The 21,713-nt window shown below is 39.1% G+C and overlaps 1 protein-coding gene across 1 annotated transcript; it reads right to left on the minus strand.

Annotated features, from left to right (window-relative positions):
* Positions 1–498: 498 nt before the first annotated feature.
* Positions 499–17,065, minus strand: LOC140803274 (uncharacterized). The gene is made up of 2 exons (XM_073159069.1): positions 16,825–17,065; positions 499–954 (listed from the first exon to the last, which is right to left on the minus strand). Exons 1-2 carry the CDS (start codon positions 16,843–16,845, stop codon positions 499–501), a joined length of 477 nt encoding a protein of 158 aa, XP_073015170.1. The 5' UTR covers positions 16,846–17,065.
* Positions 17,066–21,713: the final 4,648 nt, after the last annotated feature.

Raw genomic sequence — 21,713 nt, forward strand, 5'->3', positions numbered from 1 at the left:
CCAACAGGGAATGAGTGACCCATAAGAATCAGTGATGAGAATTGCACATATGAGATATGGATATAAATAAAGCCGGTAACTAGAAAAACAAGATGCGCAAAACGACTAAATGAGAAATAGGAACTAAATAGGGGTTTCACATCTCCAATTTTCCCCTAACCCTCAGAGAACAACCTGTAGTCGCAAAGCGACTACAGGAGAATCCCATTTTCTATTTTTTTTCACCTGTATAAGTGTCCGAAAGGCATTTGCGCATCACTATTGACGCAAGAAAATCAAATAATTACAGAGTCAACTTGATTGAATCAACTAAAGAAGTTCAGTTTGCGGGGTAGCCCAATAGGAAAGGAGTGACCAATAAAAATAAGTGATGAGATTTGCACATATGAGATATGGACATAAATAGAGCCGGTAACTAGAAAAACAAGATGCGCAAAGTGACTACATGAGAAGTAAGAACTAAATAGGGGTTTCACATCTCCAATTTTCTCCTACCCCTTAGAGAACAACCCCGACCCCCCCAGCAATAATTCTCCCTTGCTTCACAAAGTTCTCAACCGAGACTCTGTTCAAGTTTGGAAGAACATCCAGGAGCTCTTTTATATAACGAACCCTAAGATGAGAGTTAGACAAGGGAACTACCTCTATATCAAGGTAAGTCATAATTTTGTTCAACACAACAATCGGCTCCACTCCACCGGCATTATCCTCCAACAACATGCCTCTGCCAACCTCCAACTCATGCTCCTCCAATTCTCTGACAGCCTCCAACTCATCGCCGACAGCATCCTCCAATGGCAATCCATTTCTCATATTAGCGACCGCTTCTTCGTCAGCAGTAACTCTCCCATGCTTCACAAAGTCCTCAGCCAAGATTCTGTTCAAGTTTGGAAGAACATCTAAGAGCTCTTTTATGTAATGAACCCTAAGACGTGATTCAGATATGTGAACTACCTTTATATAAAGGTAAACTGTAAATTCATCAGGTGTCAATTTTTTTTTTGCTTATCACGGTACAATTATCCCTCATATCATCCTGATAAAATGAAGCAAGATGCTGCTTCACACTAAGCATAATGAATCTCATTTTCTCTTTTTTTCAACTGTATAAGTGTCCGAAAGGCATTTGCGCATCACTATTGATGCAACAAAATCGAATAATCACAGAGTCAACTTGATTGAATCTATTAAGGAAGTCCAGTTTGCCGGGTGTTCTCTTTTTTTTCACCTGTATAAGTGTCCGAAAGGCATTTGCGCATCACTATTGACGCTAGAAAATCAAATAATTATAGAGTCAACTTGATTGAATCTACTAAAGAAGTTCAGTTTGCCGGGTGGCCCAATAGGAAAAGAGGGACCAATAAGAATTAGTGATGAGATTTGCACATATGAGATATGGACATAAATGGAGCCGGTAACTAGAAAAACAAGATGCGCAAAGCGACTACATTAGAAGTAAGAACTAAATAGGTGTTTCACATCTCCAATTTTCCCCTAACCCTCATAGAACAACCCGACCTCCCCCACCCCCTCCCCCAAAAAGGCATTTACGCATAACTATTGACGCAACAAAATCGAATAATTACAGAGTCCACTTGATTGAATCTACTAAGGAAGTCCAGTTTGCCGGGTGGCCCAACAGGGAAAGAGGGACCAATAAGAATCAGTGATGAGATTTGCACATATGAGATATGGACATAAATGGAGCCGGTAACTAGAAAAACAAGATGCGCAAAACGACTACATGAGAAGTAAGAACTAAATAGAGGTTTAACATCTCCAATTTTCCCCTAACCCTCATAGAACAACCCCAACCACCGTCACCCCCCCCAGAAAGGTATTTGCGCATCACTATTGACGCAACAAAATCGAATAATTACAGAGTCAACTTGATTGAATCTACTAAGGAAGTCCAGTTTGCCGAGTGGCCCAACAGGGAAAGAGGGACCGATAAGAATCAGTGATGAGATTTGCACATATGAGATATGGACATAAATAGAGCCGGTACTAGAAAAACAAGATGCATAAAACGACTACATGATAAATAGGAACTAAATAAGAGTTTCACATCTCCAATTTTCCCAAAACCCTCAGAGAACAACCTGTAGTTGGAAAGCGACTACATGAGAATCTCATTTTCTCTTTTTTTCACCTGTATAAGTGTCCGAAAGGCATTTGCGCATCACTATTGACGCAAGAAAATCAAATAATTACAGAGTAAACTTGATTGAATCTACTAAGGAAGTGCAGTTTGCCGGGTGGCCCAACAGGAAAGGAGGGACCAATAAGAATTAATGATGAGATTTGCACATATGAGATATGGACATAAATGGAGCCGGTAACTAGAAAAACAAGATGCGCAAAGCGACTACACTTGAAGTAAGAACTAAATAGGGGTTTAACATCTCCAATTTTCGCCTAACCCTCATAGAACAACCCCGACCACCCCCACCCCCCAGAAAGGCATTTGCGAATAACTATTGACGCAACAAAATCGAATAATTACAGAGTCGACTTGATTGAATCTACTAAGGAAGTCCAGTTTGCCAGGTGGCCCAACAGGGAAAGAGGGACCGATAAGAATCAGTGATGAGATTTGCACATATGAGATATGGACATAAATGGAGCCGGTAACTAGAAAAACAAGATGCGTAAAGCGACTACATGATAAATAGGAACTAAATAAGAGTTTCACATCTCCAATTTTCCCCTAACCTTCATAGAACAACCTGTAGTCGCAAAGCGACTACATGAGAATCCCATTTTCTCTTTTTTTCAACTGTATAAATGTCCGAAAGGCATTTGCGCATAACTATTGACGCAACAAAATCGAATAATTACAGAGTCAACTTGATTGAATCTACTAAGGAAGTCCAGTTTGCCGGGTGGCCCAACAGGGAAAGAGGGACCAATAAGAATCAGTGATGAGATTTGCACATATGAGATATGACATAAATGGAGCCGGTAACTAGAAAAACAAGATGCGCAAAGCGACTACATGAGAAATAGGAACTATGTAAGGGTTTCACATATCCAATTTTCCCCTAAACCTCATAGTTTCCTTGTCTGAATCTCTAGGGTTCGTTACATAAAAGAGCTCCAGGATGTTCTTCCAAACTTGAACAGAGTCTTGGCTAAGGACTTTGTGAAGTAATGGAGAGTTATTGCTGACGAAGAAGCGGTCGCTAATCTGAGAAATGGATTGTCGCTAATTCAACTTGATTGAATTTACTAAGGAAATCCAGTTTTCCGGGTGGCCCAACAGGGAAAGAGAGACCAATAAGAATCAATGATGAGATTTGCAAATTTGAGATATGTACATAAATGGAGCCGGTAACTAGAAAAACAAGATAAGCAAAGCGACTACATGAGAAGTAGGAACTAAATAGGGTTTCACATCTCCAATTTTCCCCTAACCCTCAGAGAACAACCCCGACCTCCACCCCCAGAAAGGCATTTGCGCATCACTATTGACGCAAGAAAAACGAATAATTACAGAGTCAACTTGATTGAATTTACTAAGAAAGTCCAGTTTGCCCGGTGGCCCAACAGGGAAAGAGGGACCAATAAGAATCAGTGATGAGATTTGCACATATGAGATATGGACATAAATGGAGCCGGTAACTAGAAAAACAAGATGCGCAAAACAACTAAATGAGAAGTAAGAACTAAATAGGGGTTTCACATCTCCAATTTTCCCCTAACCCTCAGAGAACATCCCCGACCACCCTCACCCCCCCCCCCCCCCCCAAAAAAAGGCATTTGCGAAACAATTTACGCAAGAAAATCGAATAATTACATAGTCAACTTGATTGAATTTACTAAGAAAATCCACTTTGCCGGGTGGCCCAACAGGGAAAGAGAGACCAATAAGAATCAGTGATAAGATTTGCACATATGAGATATGGACATAAATAGAGCCGGTAACTAGAAAAACAAGATGCGCAAAGCGACTACATGAGAAGTAGGAACTAAATAGGGGTTTCACATCTCCAATTTTCCCCTAACCCTCAGAGAACAACCCCGACCTCCCCCAGAAATGCATTTGCGCATCACTATTGACGCAAGAAAATCGAATAATTACAGAGTCAACTTGATTGAATTTACTAAGGAAATCCCGTTTGCCGGGTGGCCCAACAGGGAAATAGGGACCAATAAGAATCAGTGATAAGATTTGCACATATTAGATATGGACATAAATGGAGCCGGTAACTAGAAAAACAAGATGTGCAAAGCGACTACATGAGAAGTAGAAACTAAATAGGGGTTTCACATCTCGAATTTTCTCCTTACCCTCAGAGACCCAAGCCTAAAAAGTGCAAGGGCAAGACATAAACTAGTAAAGAAATTGAAATACATGGAATTTAAAAAATACCCACACAAAAAATATAGATTTACAGTATGGAAATGACATTTTGTCATATGGAGAAGAATGAGTTTTGAGCCTTTAGTTTCCTTTAGATTGGGTAAGATTTTTTGTGATATGCTGGCAAATTTACTTTTGATATGTTTTTAAAATATGAATGCAAATGTACACAATCGCACTGTATCATGTTAAAACCAGAACAAGAATACGTACACACACATCATTACAGTGAAACCCTTCTCCTATATTGTTATACTATGTAGGTGTTCTTGCGAAGCAACAATGACTTATGAACATCTTGGAAAATGAAGAAGCATAAGAAGATACTTTGACTCTATCCCATATGAAATAATGCTCTTATGTAGTCTTATTTAGTTCTCAAAAAATTTGGAGACGTGGAATCCTTATTTAGTTCTTACTTCTCATGTAGTCGCTTTGCGCATATTTTTTTTCTAGTTACGGCTCCATTTCTATCCATATCCCATCATTGCAAATCCCATCACTGATTCTTACTGGTCCTTCTTTCCCTGTTAGGCCACTGGACAAATTGGACTTCCTTAGCATATTCAATCAAGTTAATTCTGTAATTATTTGATTTTCTTGCATCAATAATGATGTAGCAAATGCCTTTCGGACACTTGTACAGTTGGAAAAACGAGTAAGTGGAATTCATTATGCTTAATGTGAAGCAGCGCCTTGCTTTATCTTATCAAGATGATACGAGTGACAATTGCACCGTGTTGAGCCTACAAGAATTAACACATGAGGAATTTATGGCTAACTGTTACGCCCCGATCCCGGGCCCGCGGATGCGTGACTGTACAATGGGCTTTTATATCAACTACTTCGTATTCGTCCTCGCTTTACAAAAATGATTGTCCCAATTTGCTAGAAATCCTTTGTAAGTATAATATTATAAACTCAATTTAAATATTTAATTTTTATCATGTGAGATAAGGGGTATCACAATCACCCCTCTTTCATAACGCGACGTCGTCGTCGCAGCCTAACCCCTCGATCCACCGGCGCCGAGAATCTAGAGGTGTCCTACAGGTTCAAGAGGTGGCTCGCATCATGTAGCATTTTTTTCTCGCAGGTTCAAGATAAGAAGCTCGACGGGTATCTTATCTGTAGGATGTTCTGTGGAGCATGTAGGCGGGGTATAATGCATTCTACCCCGCCTACATGCTCGACAGGAAAATTTGCATCATGTAAAATTTTTTTCTCGCATCATGTAGCTTGTAGCATTTATGTAACTAACATCCAATTGTCCTCGTTTTACGAAAATGATTAACCCAAGTTGCAATAGAAGTCCATTGTAAGCTCATTATAAATTCATTTAAATATTAAATTTTTAAGATATGGGACAAGAGTATCACACTTTACCATGATATAGAGGTAGTTCCCTTGTCTGAATCTCTAGGGTTCGTTACAGAAAAGAGCTCCAGGATGTTCTTCCAAACTTGAACAGAGTCTTGGCTAAGGACTTTGTGAAGTAATGGAGAGTTATTGCTGACGAAGAAGCGGTCGCTAATCTGAGAAATGGATTGTCGCTAATTCAACATGATTGAATTTACTAAGGAAATCCAGTTTTCCTGGTGGCCCAACAGGGAAATAGGGACCAATAAGAATCAGTGATGAGATTTGCACATATGAGATATGGACATAAATGGAGCCGGTAACTAGAAAAACAAGATGCGCGAAGCGACTACATGAGAAGTAGGAACTAAATAGGGGTTTCACATCTCTAATTTTCCCCTAACCCTCAGAGAACAACCCCGACCTCCACCCTTAGAAAGGCATTTGCGCATCACTATTCACGCAAGAAAAACGAATAATTACAGAGTCAACTTGATTGAATTTACTAAGAAAGTCCAGTTTGCCCGGTGGCCCAACAGGGAAAGATGGACCAATAAGAATCAGTGATGAGATTTACACATATGAGATATGGACATAAACGGAGCCGGTAACTAGAAAAACAAGATGCGCAAAACGACTACATGAGAAGTAGGAACTAAATAGGGGTTTCACATCTCCAATTTTCCCCTAACCCTCAGATAACAACCCCGACCTCCCCCCCTCCCCCAGAAATGCATTTGCGCATCACTATTGACGCAAGAAAATCGAATAATTACAGAACCAACTTAATTGAATCTACTAAGGAAATCCCGTTTGCCGGGTGGCCCAACAGGGAAATAGGGACCAATAAGAATCAGTGATGAGATTTGCACATATGAGATATGGACATAAATGAAGCCGGTAACTAGAAAAACAAGATGTGCAAAGCGACTACATGAGAAGTAGGAACTAAATAGGGGTTTCACATCTCGAATTTTCTCCTAACCCTTAGAGACCCAAGCCTAAAAAGTGCAAGGGAAAGACATAAACTAGTAAAGAAATTGAAATACATGGAATTTAAAAAATACCCACACAAAAAATATGGATTTACAGTATGGAAATGAAATTTTTTCATATGGAGAAGAATGAGTTTTGAGCCTTTAGTTTCCTTTAGATAGGGTAAGATTTTTTGTGATATGCTGGCAAATTTACTTTTGATATGTTTTTAAAATATGAATGCAAATGTACACAATCGCATTGTATCATGTTAAAACCAGAACAAGAATACGTACACACACATCATTACAGTGAAACCCTTCTCCTTTATTGTTATACTATGTAGGTGTTCTTGCGAAGCAACAATGACTTATGAACATCTTGGAAAAGGAAGAAGCATAAGAAGATACTTTGACTCTATCCCATATGAAATAATGCTCTTATGTAGTCTTATTTAGTTCTCAAAAAATTTGGAGACGTAGAATCCTTATTTAGTTCTTACTTCTCATGTAGTCGCTTTGCGCATATTTTTTTTCTAGTTACGGCTCCATTTCTATCCATATCCCATCATTGCAAATCCCATCACTGATTCTTATTGGTCCTTCTTTCCCTGTTTGGCCACCGGACAAATTGGACTTCCTTAGCATATTCAATCAAGTTAATTCTGTAATTATTTGATTTTCTTGCATCAATAATGATGCGCAAATGCCTTTCGGACACTTGTACAGTTGGAAAAACGAGTAAGTGGAATTCATTATGCTTAATGTGAAGCAGCGCCTTGCTTTATCTTATCAAGATGATACGAGTGACAATTGCACCGTGTTGAGCCTACAAGAATTAACACATGAGGAATTTACGGCTAACTGTTACGCCCCGAGCCCGGGTCCGCGGATGCGTGACTGTACAATGGGCTTTTATATCAACTACTTCGTATTCGTCCTCGCTTTACAAAAATAATTGTCCCAATTTGCTAGAAATCCTTTGTAAGTATAATATTATAAACTCAATTTAAATATTTAATTTTTATCATGTGAGATAAGGGGTATCACAATCACCCCTCTTTCATAACGCGACGTCGTCGTCGCAGCCTAACCCCTCGATCCACCGGCGCCGAGAATCTAGAGGTGTCCTACAGGTTCAAGAGGTGGCTCGCATCATGTAGCATTTTTTTCTCGCAGGTTCAAGATAAGAAGCTCGACGGGTATCTTATCTGTAGGATGTTCTGTGGAGCATGTAGGCGGGGTATAATGCATTCTACCCCGCCTACATGCTCGACAGGAAAATTTGCATCATGTAAAATTTTTTTCTCGCATCATGTAGCTTGTAGCATTTATGTAACTAACATCCAATTGTCCTCGTTTTACGAAAATGATTAACCCAAGTTGCAATAGAAGTCCATTGTAAGCTCATTATAAATTCATTTTAAATATTAAATTTTTAAGATATGGGACAAGAGTATCACACTTTACCATGATATAGAGGTAGTTCCCTTGTCTGAATCTCTAGGGTTCGTTACAGAAAAGAGCTCCAGGATGTTCTTCCAAACTTGAACAGAGTCTTGGCTAAGGACTTTGTGAAGTAATGGAGAGTTATTGCTGACGAAGAAGCGGTCGCTAATCTGAGAAATGGATTGTCGCTAATTCAACATGATTGAATTTACTAAGGAAATCCAGTTTTCCTGGTGGCCCAACAGGGAAATAGGGACCAATAAGAATCAGTGATGAGATTTGCACATATGAGATATGGACATAAATGGAGCCGGTAACTAGAAAAACAAGATGCGCGAAGCGACTACATGAGAAGTAGGAACTAAATAGGGGTTTCACATCTCTAATTTTCCCCTAACCCTCAGAGAACAACCCCGACCTCCACCCTTAGAAAGGCATTTGCGCATCACTATTCACGCAAGAAAAACGAATAATTACAGAGTCAACTTGATTGAATTTACTAAGAAAGTCCAGTTTGCCCGGTGGCCCAACAGGGAAAGATGGACCAATAAGAATCAGTGATGAGATTTACACATATGAGGTATGGACATAAACGGAGCCGGTAACTAGAAAAACAAGATGCGCAAAACGACTACATGAGAAGTAGGAACTAAATAGGGGTTTCACATCTCCAATTTTCCCCTAACCCTCAGATAACAACCCCGACCTCCCCCCCTCCCCCAGAAATGCATTTGCGCATCACTATTGACGCAAGAAAATCGAATAATTACAGAACCAACTTAATTGAATCTACTAAGGAAATCCCGTTTGCCGGGTGGCCCAACAGGGAAATAGGGACCAATAAGAATCAGTGATGAGATTTGCACATATGAGATATGGACATAAATGAAGCCGGTAACTAGAAAAACAAGATGTGCAAAGCGACTACATGAGAAGTAGGAACTAAATAGGGGTTTCAGCATCTCGAATTTTCTCCTAACCCTTAGAGACCCAAGCCTAAAAAGTGCAAGGGAAAGACATAAACTAGTAAAGAAATTGAAATACATGGAATTTAAAAAATACCCACACAAAAATTATGGATTTACAGTATGGAAATGAAATTTTGTCATATGGAGAAGAATGAGTTTTGAGCCTTTAGTTTCCTTTAGATAGGGTAAGATTTTTTGTGATATGCTGGCAAATTTACTTTTGATATGTTTTTAAAATATGAATGCAAATGTACACAATCGCATTGTATCATTTTAAAACCAGAACAAGAATACGTACACACACATCATTACAGTGAAACCCTTCTCCTTTATTGTTATACTATGTAGGTGTTCTTGCGAAGCAACAATGACTTATGAACATCTTGGAAAAGGAAGAAGCATAAGAAGATACTTTGACTCTATCCCATATGAAATAATGCTCTTATGTAGTCTTATTTAGTTCTCAAAAAATTTGGAGACGTAGAATCCTTATTTAGTTCTTACTTCTCATGTAGTCGCTTTGCGCATATATTTTTTCTAGTTACGGCTCCATTTCTATCCATATCCCATCATTGCAAATCCCATCACTGATTCTTATTGGTCCTTCTTTCCCTGTTTGGCCACCGGACAAATTGGACTTCCTTAGCATATTCAATCAAGTTAATTCTGTAATTATTTGATTTTCTTGCATCAATAATGATGCGCAAATGCCTTTCGGACACTTGTACAGTTGGAAAAACGAGTAAGTGGAATTCATTATGCTTAATGTGAAGCAGCGCCTTGCTTTATCTTATCAAGATGATACGAGTGACAATTGCACCGTGTTGAGCCTACAAGAATTAACACATGAGGAATTTACGGCTAACTGTTACGCCCCGAGCCCGGGCCCGCGGATGCGTGACTGTACAATGGGCTTTTATATCAACTACTTCGTATTAGTCCTTGCTTTACAAAAATGATTGTCCCAATTTGCTAGAAATCCTTTGTAAGTATAATATTATAAACTCAATTTAAATATTTAATTTTTATCATGTGAGATAAGGGGTATCACAATCACCCCTCTTTCATAACGCGACGTCGTCGTCGCAGCCTAACCCCTCGATCCACCGGCGCCGAGAATCTAGAGGTGTCCTACAGGTTCAAGAGGTGGCTCGCATCATGTAGCATTTTTTTCTCGCAGGTTCAAGATAAGAAGCTCGACAGGTATCTTATCTGTAGGATGTTCTGTGGAGCATGTAGGCGGGGTATAATGCATTCTACCCCGCCTACATGCTCGACAGGAAAATTTGCATAATGTAGCATTTTTTTCTCGCATCATGTAGCATTTATGTAACGAACATCCAATTGTCCTCGGTTTACGAAAATGATTAACCCAAGTTGCTATAAAAGTCCATTGTAAGCTCATTATAAATTCATTTTAAATATTAAATTTTTAAGCTATGGGACAAGAGTATCACACTTACCATGATATAGAGGTAGTTACCTTGTCTGAATCTCTAGGGTTCGTTACATAAAAGAGCTCCAGGATGTTCTTCCAAACTTGAACAGAGTCTTGGCTAAGGACTTTGTGAAGTAATGGAGAGTTATTGCTGACGAAGAAGCAGTCGCTAATCTGAGAAATGGATTGTCGCTAATTCAACTTGATTGAATTTACTAAGAAAATCCAGTTTTCCGGGTCGCCCAACAGGGAAAGAGAGACCAATAAGAATCAGTGATGAGATTTGCAAATATGAGATAAGGACATAAATGGAGCCGATAACTAGAAAAACAAGATAAGCAAAGCGACTACATGAGAAGTAGGAACTAAATAGGAGTTTCACATCTCCAATTTTCCCCTAACCCTCAGAGAACAACCCCGACCTCCACCCCCCAGAAAGGTTATTGCGCATCACTATTGACGCAAGAAAAACGAATAATTACAGAGTCAACTTGATTGAATTTACTAAGAAAGTCCAGTTTTCCCGGTGGCCCAACAGAGAAAGAGGGACCAATAAGAATCAGTGATGAGATTTGCACATATGAGATATGGACATAAATGGAGCCGGTAACAAGAAAAACAAGATGCGCAAAATGACTACATGAGAAGTAGGAACTAAATAGGGGTTTCACATTTCCAGTTTTCCCCTAACCCTCAGAGAACAACCCCGACCTCCCTCACCCCCTCCCTCCCCCCACCAAAAAAAAAAGGCATTTGCGAAACAATTTACGCAAGAAAATCGAATAATTACATAGTCAACTTGATTGAATTTACTAAGAAAATCCAATTTGCCGGGTGGCCCAACAGGGAAAGAGAGACCAATAAGAATCAGTGATAAGATTTGCACATATGAGATATGAACATAAATGGAGCCGGTAACTAGAAAAACAAGATGCGCAAAGCGACTACATGAGAAGTAGAAACTAAATAGGGGTTTCACATCTCCAATTTTCCCCTAACCCTCAGAGAACAACCCCGACCTCCCCCCCCCCCCCCTCCCCCAGAAATGCATTTGCGCATCACTATTGACGCAAGAAAATCGAATAATTACAGAGTCAACTTGATTGAATTTACTAAGAAAATCCCGTTTGCCGAGTGGCCCAACAGGGAAATAGGGACCAATAAGAATCAGTGATGAGATTTTCACATATGAGATATGGACATAAATGGAGCCGGTAACTAGAAAAACAAGATGTGCAAAGCGACTACATGAGAAGTAGGAACTAAATAGGGGTTTCACATCTCGAATTTTCTCCTAACCCTCAGAGACCCAAGCCTAAAAAGTACAAGGGCAAGACATAAACTAGTAAAGAAATTGAAATACATGGAATTTAAAAAATACCCACACAAAAAATATGGATTTACAATATGGAAATGACATTTTGTCATATGGAGAAGAATGAGTTTTGAGCCTTTAGTTTCCTTTAGATAGGGTAAGATGTTTTGTGATATGCTGGCAAATTTACTTTTGATATGTTTTTAAAATATGAATGCAAATGTACACAATCGCACTGTATCATGTTAAAACCAGAACAAGAATACGTACACACACATCATTACAGTGAAACCCTTCTCGTTTATTGTTATACTATGTAGGTGTTCTTGCGAAGCAACAATGACTTATGAACATCTTGGAAAAGGAAGAAGCATAAGAAGATACTTTGACTCTATCCCATATGAAATAATGCTCTTATGTAGTCTTATTTAGTTCTCAAAAAATTTGGAGACGTAGAATCCTTATTTAGTTGTTACTTCTCATGTAGTCGCTTTGCGCATATTTTTTTTCTAGTTACGGCTCCATTTCTATCCATATCCCATCATTGCAAATCCCATCACTGATTCTTATTGGTCCTTCTTTCCCTGTTTGGCCACCGGACAAATTGGACTTCCTTAGCATATTCAATCAAGTTAATTCTGTAATTATTTGATTTTCTTGCATCAATAATGATGCGCAAATGCCTTTCGGACACTTGTACAGTTGGAAAAACGAGTAAGTGGAATTCATTATGCTTAATGTGAAGCAGCGCCTGGCTTTATCTTATCAAGATGATATGAGTGACAATTGCACCGTGTTGAGCCTACAAAAATTAACACATGAGGTTTACGGCTAAATGTTACGCCCCGAGCCCGGGCCCGCGGATGCGTGACTGTACAATGGGCTTTTATATCAACTACTTCGTATTCGTCCTCGCTTTACAAAAATGATTTTCCCAATTTGCTAGAAATCCTTTGTAAGTATAATATTATAAACTCATTTTAAATATTTAATTTTTATCATGTGAGATAAGGGATATCACAATCACCTCTCTTTCATAACGCGACGTCGTCGTCGCAGTCTAACCCCTCGATCCACCGGCGCCGAGAATCTAGAGGTGTCCTACAGGTTCAAGAGGTGGCTCGCCTTATGTAGCATTTTTTTCTCGCAGGTTCAAGATAAGAAGCTCGACAGGTATCTTATCTTTAGGATGTTCTGTGGAGCATGTAGGCGGGGTATAATGCATTCTACCCCGCCTACATGCTCGACAGGAAAATTTGCATCATGTAGCATTTTTTTCTCGCATCATGTAGCATGTAGCATTTATGTAACTAACATCCAATTGTCCTCGTTTTACGAAAATGATTAACCCAAGTTGATATAGAAGTAATTGTAAGCTCATTATAAATTCATTTTAAATATTAAATTTTTAAGATATGGGACAAGAGTATGTCACTTACCATGATATAGAGGTAGTTCCCTTGTCTGAATCACTAGGGTTCGTTACATAAAAGAGCTCCAGGATGTTCTTCCAAACTTGAACAGAGTCTTGGCTAAGGACTTTGTGAAGTAATGGAGAGTTATTGCTGACGAAGAAGCGGTCGCTAATCTGAGAAATGGATTGTCGCTAATTCAACTTGATTGAATTTACTAAGGAAATCCAGTTTTCCGGGTGGCCCAAGAGGGAAAGAGAGACCAATAAGAATCAGTGATGAGATTTGCAAATATGAGATATGGACATAAATGGAGGCGGTAACTAGAAAAACAAGATAAACAAAGCGACTACATGAGAAGTAAGAACTAAATAGGGGTTTCACATCTCCAATTTTCCCCTAACCCTCAGAGAACAACCCCGACCTCCACCCCCAGAAAGGCATTTGCGCATCACTATTGACGCAAGAAAAACGAATAATTACAGAGTCAACTTGATTGAATTTACTAAGAAAGTCCAGTTTGTCCGGTGGCCCAACAGGGAAAGAGGGACCAATAAGAATCAGTGATGAGATTTGCACATATGAGATATGGACATAAATGGAGCCGGTAACTAGAAAAACAAGATGCGCAAAACGACTACATGAGAAGTAGGAACTAAATAGGGGTTTCACATCTCCAGTTTTCCCCTAACCCTCAGAAAACAACCCCGACCTCCCTCACCACCCTCCCCCCACCCCCCCAAATAAAAGGCATTTGCGAAACAATTTACGCAAGTAAATTGAATAATTACATAGTCAACTTGATTGAATTTACTAAGAAAATCCACTTTGCCGGGTGGCCCAACAGGGAAAGAGAGACCAATAAGAATCAGTGATAAGATTTGCACATATGAGATATGGACATAAATGGAGCCGGTAACTAGAAAAACAAGATGCGCAAAGCGACTACATGAGAAGTAGGAACTAAATAGGGGTTTCACATCTCCAATTTTCCCCTAACCCTCAGAGAACAACCCCGACCTCCCCCCATCCCCCAGAAATGCATTTGCGCATCACTATTGACGCAAGAAAATCGAATAATTACAGAGTCAACTTGATTGAATTTACTAAGGAAATCCCGTTTGTCGGGTGGCCCAATAGGGAAATAGGGACCAATAAGAATCAGTGATGAGATTTGCACATATGAGATATGGACATAAATGGAGCCGGTAACTAGAAAAACAAGATGTGCAAAGCGACTACATGAGAAGTAGGAACTAAATAGGGGTTTCACATCTCGAATTTTCTCCTAACCCTCAGAGACCCAAGCCTAAAAAGTGCAAGAGCAAGACATAAACTAGTAAAGAAATTGAAATACATGGAATTTAAAAAATACCGACACAAAAAATATGGATTTACAGTATGGAAATGACATTTTGTCATATGGAGAAGAATGAGTTTTGAGCCTTTAGTTTCCTTTAGATAAGGTAAGAATTTTTTTAATATGCTGACAAATTTACTTTTGATATGTTTTTAAAATATGAATGCAAATGTACACAATCGCACTGTATCATGTTAAAACCAGAACAAGAATACGTACACACACATCATTACAGTGAAACCCTTCTCCTTTATTGTTATACTATGTAGGTGTTTTTGCGAAGCAACAATGACTTATGAACATCTTGGAAAAGGAAGAAGCATAAGAAGATACTTTGACTCTATCCCATATGAAATAATGCTCTTATGTAGTCTTATTTAGTTCTCAAAAAATTTGGAGACGTGGAATCCTTATTTAGTTCTTACTTCTCATGTAGTCGCTTTGCGCATATTTTTTTTCTAGTTACGGCTCCATTTCTATCCATATCCCATCATTGCAAATCCCATCACTGATTCTTATTGGTCCTTCTTTCCCTGTTTGGCCACCGGAAAAATTGGACTTCCTTAGCATATTCAATCAAGTTAATTCTGTAATTATTTGATTTTCTTGCATCAATAATGATGCGCAAATGCCTTTCGGACACTTGTACAGTTGGAAAAACGAGTAAGTGGAATTCATTATGCTTAATGTGAAGAAGCGCCTGGCTTTATCTTATCAAGATGATATGAGTGACAATTGCACCGTGTTGAGCCTACAAGAATTAACACATGAGGAATTTACGGCTAAATGTTACGCCCCGAGCCCGGGCCCGCGGATGCGTGACTGTACAATGGGCTTTTATATCAACTACTTCGTATTCGTCCTCGCTTTACAAAAATGATTTTTCCAATTTGCTAGAAATCCTTTGTAAATATAATATTATAAACTCATTTTAAATATTTAATTTTTATCATGTGAGATAAGGGGTCTCGTCGCAGCCTAACCCCTCGATCCACTGACGCCGAGAATCTAGAGGTGTCCTACAGGTTCAAGAGGTGGCTCGCATTATGTAGCATTTTTTTCTCGCAGGTTCAAGATAAGAAGCTCGACAGGTATCTTATCTTTAGGATGTTCTGTGGAGCATGTAGGCGGGGTATAATGCATTCTACCCCGCCTACATGCTCGACAGGAAAATTTGCATCATGTAGCATTTTTTTCTCGCATCATGTAGCATGTAGCATTTATGTAACTAACATCCAATTGTCCTCGTTTTACGAAAATGATTAACCCAAGTTGATATAGAAGTCCATTGTAAGCTCATTATAAATTCATTTTAAATATTAAATTTTTAAGATATGAGACAAGAGTATGTCACTTACCATGATATAGAGGTAGTTCCCTTGTCTGAATCTCTAGGGTTCGTTACATAAAAGAGCTTCAGGATGTTCTTCCAAACTTGAACAGAGTCTTGGCTAAGGACTTTGTGAAGTAATGGAGAGTTATTGCTGACGAAGAAGCGGTCGCTAATCTGAGAAATGGATTGTCTAACACAACAACCGGCTCCACTCCACCTGCTGCATTTTCCAACAACATGCCTCCGCCAACCTCCAACTCATGCTCTTCCAATTCTCCAACAGCCTCCAACTCATCAACGACAGCATAATGGCAAGTCGTTTCTCAGATTAGCGACCGTTTCTTCGTCACCAATAACTTTCCCCTGATTCACAAAGTAATCCACAACAACCGACTCCACTCCACTGGCAGCATCCTCCAACAACACGCCTCTGCAAACCTCCAACTCATGCTCCTTCAATTCTCCGAGAGCCTTCAACTCACTGACGAAAACATCCTCCAACGGCTAGCCATTTCTTAGATTAGCGACTGCTTCTTCTTCAACATTAACTTCCCCTATTTCACAAAGTAAGTCACAACAACCGGCTCCACTCCACCGGCAACATCTTCCAACAACATGCCTATGCCAACCTCCAACTCATACTCCTCCAGTTCTCCGACAGCCTCCAACTCACCGTCGACAACATCCTCTAATGGCAAGTCATTTGTCATATTAACGACCACTTCTTCGTCAGCAATAACTCTCATCTGCTTCATAAAGTCTTCAGCCGAAACTCTGTTCAAGTTTGGAAGAACATCCATGAGCTCTTTATGTAACGAACCTTAAGATGAGATTCAGACAAGAGAACTACCTCTATATCAAGGCAAGCCATAAATTCCGTCTAACACAACAATCGACTCCACCCCACCAGCAGCATCCTCTAACAACATGCATCTGCCAACCTCCAACTCACACTTCTCAATTCTCCGATACCCTCCAACTTACCACCAACAACATCCTACAATGGCAAGCTATTTCTCATATTAGCAAGCGTTTCATCGTCAACAATAACTCTCCTTTGCTTCACAAAGTCCTCAGCCAAGATTCTGTTCAAGTTTGTAAGAACATTCAGGATCACTTTTGTCGAAATACCTTTATATCAAGGTAAGCCATAAATTCTGTACAACACTACAATCGGCTCAACTCCACCGGCAGCATCCTCCAACAACAAATCGTCGCCGACCTACAACTCATGCTCCTCCAATTCTCCGACAGCATCCTCCAACGACAAGCCATTTCTCATATTAGCGACCGCTTCTTCGTCAGCAATAACTTTCCCTTGCTTCACAAAGTAAAATACAAAAACTGGCTCCACTCCACCGACAGCATCCTCCAACAACATGCCTCCGCCAACCTCCAACTCATGCTTCTCAATTCTCTGACAGCCTCCAACTTACCGCCGACAACATCCTCCAATGGCAAGCCATTACTCAGATTAGTGAGCGCTTCATCGTCACCAATAACTCTCCCTTGTTTCACAAAGTCCTCAGCCGAGACTCTGTTCAAGTTTGGAAGTACATCAAGGAGCTCTTTTGTGTAACGAACCCTAAGATGAGAGTCATACAAGGGAACTACCTCTATATCAAGGTAAATCATAATTCCGTCCAACACAACAACCGGCTCCACTCCACCGGCAGTATCCTCCAACAACATGCCTCTGCGAACCTCCAACTCATGCTCCTTCAATTCTCCGACAGCCTCCAACTCATCGCCGACAACATCCTTTAATGAAAAGTCATTTCTCATATTAGCGACCAATTCTTCGTTAGCAATAACTCTCCCATGCTTCACAAAGTCCTCAGCCAAGATTCTGTTCAAATTTGGAAGAACATCTAGCTGCTCTTTTATGTAATGAACCCTAAGATGGGATTCAGACATGAGAACTACCTTTATATAAAGGTAAACCATAAATTCCTCAGGTGTCAATTTTGTTTTGGCTTAGCACGGTGCAATTATCCCTCATATCATCCTGATAAAATGAAGCAAGGTGCTGCTTCACACGAAGCATAATGAATCCCACTTTCTCACTTTTCCACCCGTATAAGTGTCCGAAAGGCATTTTCGCATCACTATTGACGCAAGAAAATCAAATAATTACATAGTCAACTTGATTGAATCTACTAAGGAAGTCCAGTTTGCCGGGTGGCCCAACAATGAAAGATGGACCAATAAGAATCAGTGATGAGATTTACACATATGGGATATGGACATAAATGGAGCGAGTGACTAGAAAAACAAGATGCGCAAAACGACTACATGAGAAGTAGAAACTAAATAAGGATTTCACATCTCCAATTTTGTTGTTCATAAGCCATTGTTACTTCCCATGAACACCTGCATAGTATAACAATCAAGGAGAAGGGTTTCACAGCAATGATGTGTGTGTACCTATTCTTGTTATATGTTTAACATACAATGTGATTGTGTATGTATGCATTCATATTTTAAAACCATATCAAAAGTAAATTTCATAACGTATTTAAAAAAAACCTTACCCTAGCTAAAGGAAACTAAAGGCTCAAAACTCATTTTTCTCCATATCACAAAATGTCATTTACATACTGTAAATCCATATTTTTTGTTTGGCTATTTTTTAAATTCCATGTATTTCAATTTCTTTACTAATTTATGCCTTGCCCTTACACTTTTTAGGCTTGGGTCTGGGGGAAGGGGGGCTGGGTTGTTCTCTGAGGGTTAAGAGAAAATCAGAACATATCATCACCGATGAACCGCGCATGTTCGCTCCAGACGGGGAAGAAGTATAATTTGACATGAGGAATAAGCGGAAAAATAAAAACTAACGGAAAAATTTGGAGGAGAAGGTGAACGCAAAGTAGCAGAATGGTTGTCGGAGATATGGAGAGCTGAAGAGTGAGAATGTGCAATTGTTTTGTTAAAGTAAAAAATTGGGGAAGGCGTCAACTATTTATACTTGGGGGAAGATGATCCTGAGCCATATATTTCAAAACGATAGACGAGCACGATGCTCCTTGAAGATTGTACGGGGTATATGAAAAGACGGGTACAAAATTCGAAGTGACATCCGATCTTTCGACTACTAAGGCTTACTTCATGCTCACGTCAGCCCTACATCCATGAATTTCCCGCCCAAACATATTCGTATTACTCGGGACAACGAGTAGGACTCTAGCTTGACTATTTGAGGGAATGAGTGGTGATACCCTGGGCAAATCTTGTACTCGGGCCATCTCTTCTCTGCTCTGACCCGTGTTCAGAAGGAGTCAGGCTCATAGCTTGTGAGAACCAAAATTTTTGGGCTTGTAATTATTTGTTTAAATGTAGACATGTATAAGAATTTATTTTCGAGTTGTGATATTATTGTAAAAATAATAAATTTGAAAATATTAAATAATACATTATATTCAAAAAAAATTTCTAAGCCAATAAATACATATAATTTGAAATCTAGTACAAGATACACGATAAATTAAGGCTGCATATCAACCTAGTTTGAAAGGAAATATTACATACAAGACAGTTTCTCACAATAAGGAACCATCTCAATATTTATGGAAAAGGTATCTCGAAATTTATGGAATGAGCATCTCCAAATTATGGAATGATATCAATCAAATTATGATAAAATTTTCACATCACTCTAATAAATACCACCCTACACCATTCAACATTTCACACCATTCATACACTCAAAATTTTCGAAATTCTCTCTAAACTCTCCCTAGAATTTTTGAAAATTTTGCTCTCCAAAATTATGCTGTAATCATCAAAATTATGTCCACGTTCAGAAAAATATTTCTCTAGCGCTGATGATCTGAATCCGATCTTCACCGTTTAGAATATGCTTTCATATATTTTGAATAACATATACGAATTTCAGCCAAATCCAACAGATAGTTTTTTGTTTATAGCATTCGCAAGAAAACTACTCAGATTTTAGATGTGAATAATATATACATACGGTTTTTTGTCCATAAGCAGGTTAAAATGACTTCCAAACTCGATCTCGACCGTTCATAATTTATTTGACGTACTTGTGAATATACCTTAAAATTTAAGCCCAATCCAACTGTTCAATAAGGCGGAAGGAATTTTATAAGACGGCTACTTTTTCGGTAGATGTGCTGCTGCGTCTTCGAAGTGTCAGTTGCATGATTATTCTATGGTTTCCGAGTTCTTCACGTTTCCTTCCAGTCTAAGGTAAGTGGGCTTGGTTTAAAATATATTGTGTATGAATTGTTTTGTTTTTGAAAGTTTCGGTCGAGCATCGTTATTCTGTTTCTACCCCTTCTTGATACGATTATCTTATGTTTTATGGTTTGGCATTGTGAGGATTCAACTGGATATGAGTGGGAACCCCAATATGCTTATGATGATGACATGTTATGAGAATAATGTTATGCATGATATGATATGTGGTTTTCAAAATTCATATGTATTTGTTATGTATGTGCTCGAACGACCCCTGCTTACTGAGTGATGACCATATCACTTACCCCTTACTCTATCCTCCCTAGATATCAGAAGAGAAAATCGAGAAAGATGAACAAGACCAATTTTGGGGCTGATAATAAAAAGAATCAAGAAGCTTATTTTAGTTTTCGCTCCGCATATTTTTATCGTTTTAAAAATCTACATTGTAAAAACAATCTTATGATTGACTGTGAGTAATAAACTGGTTTTTGGTTTATACTATACTACGAGGCTTGTTATTTTCAATTATGTGGTTGTAAACAACGTCGGTATTGACTAACCCCAGTCTCGGGACATGACATAGCTAAGCCTCGGGTAGTGGGAGCTCGGGTAGTGCAACTAAGAGCAGTGATCTACATCAAGGTAATTATCCATGCGCTCCAGTACAGGTGTCATGTCTGAACTCGCAGGTATGAGGCACCACGACTTGATCATCGTTAAGAGGTCTTTCGGCGCACGTAAGGGTGATGTGACTAGATCGGAGTAACAATATCAGTAAACAAGGTATGGGCAACTATCCATCATGAGTAACAGCTGGGCTGAAAACAAAGTCATCATTGACTTTCTTCCTATAAATATCAGGTTTGTTTGATATTAATGCATTCAGATATATACTCTTATACAAGAAAAAAATACACTCTTAATATAAATCACTTTATTGACTTGAGCGTCAGAGTGGTTACGTAAAAAAACCTCCTGACATCCAATTAACAATCGTTATTTAAGTGTGCATATATTTTAAATCTAAGAAGAACCCTTTAGGGGCAGAAAACAAATTGAATAAGTGAAATTACCCACCCCTCTCAAACTCACTTCACGTGGTCCTCATCACATTATCTTGCTTATGATGCATGTACGTACATTTTCTAGAATGACAGTGACTTCATGTTTGCCAATGATTGTAGTGGAAAACTTGCAATGGTGCCTCGACGGTAGTTGAACCGACAAATGAAATATAACGGTGTTTCTTGATCATGGTGATGGCTACTTCACGGTATTCTCTTTTTTAAATGTATTCTTCACCATCAAACTATCCTACGACCCTCCATCACATTGGCAATACCTTCTTCTCCCAAATCAATGCTCCCCCGCTTCATAGGGTCCACTGCATAAACATTTTTTAAATTTGGATGAACATCAAGAAGCTCTTCAATATAACGAAACCGCAACGAGAAATCACACATGTGATTGTAAATCGAACCAAATAAGGCATGGCATTCTTCCATTGTGAATGCTTTGATGCCAGCT

Source organism: Primulina eburnea, chromosome 1, assembly GCF_022965805.1.
Source record: "Primulina eburnea isolate SZY01 chromosome 1, ASM2296580v1, whole genome shotgun sequence".
In the NCBI taxonomy this organism is placed as follows: Eukaryota; Viridiplantae; Streptophyta; class Magnoliopsida; order Lamiales; family Gesneriaceae; genus Primulina; species Primulina eburnea.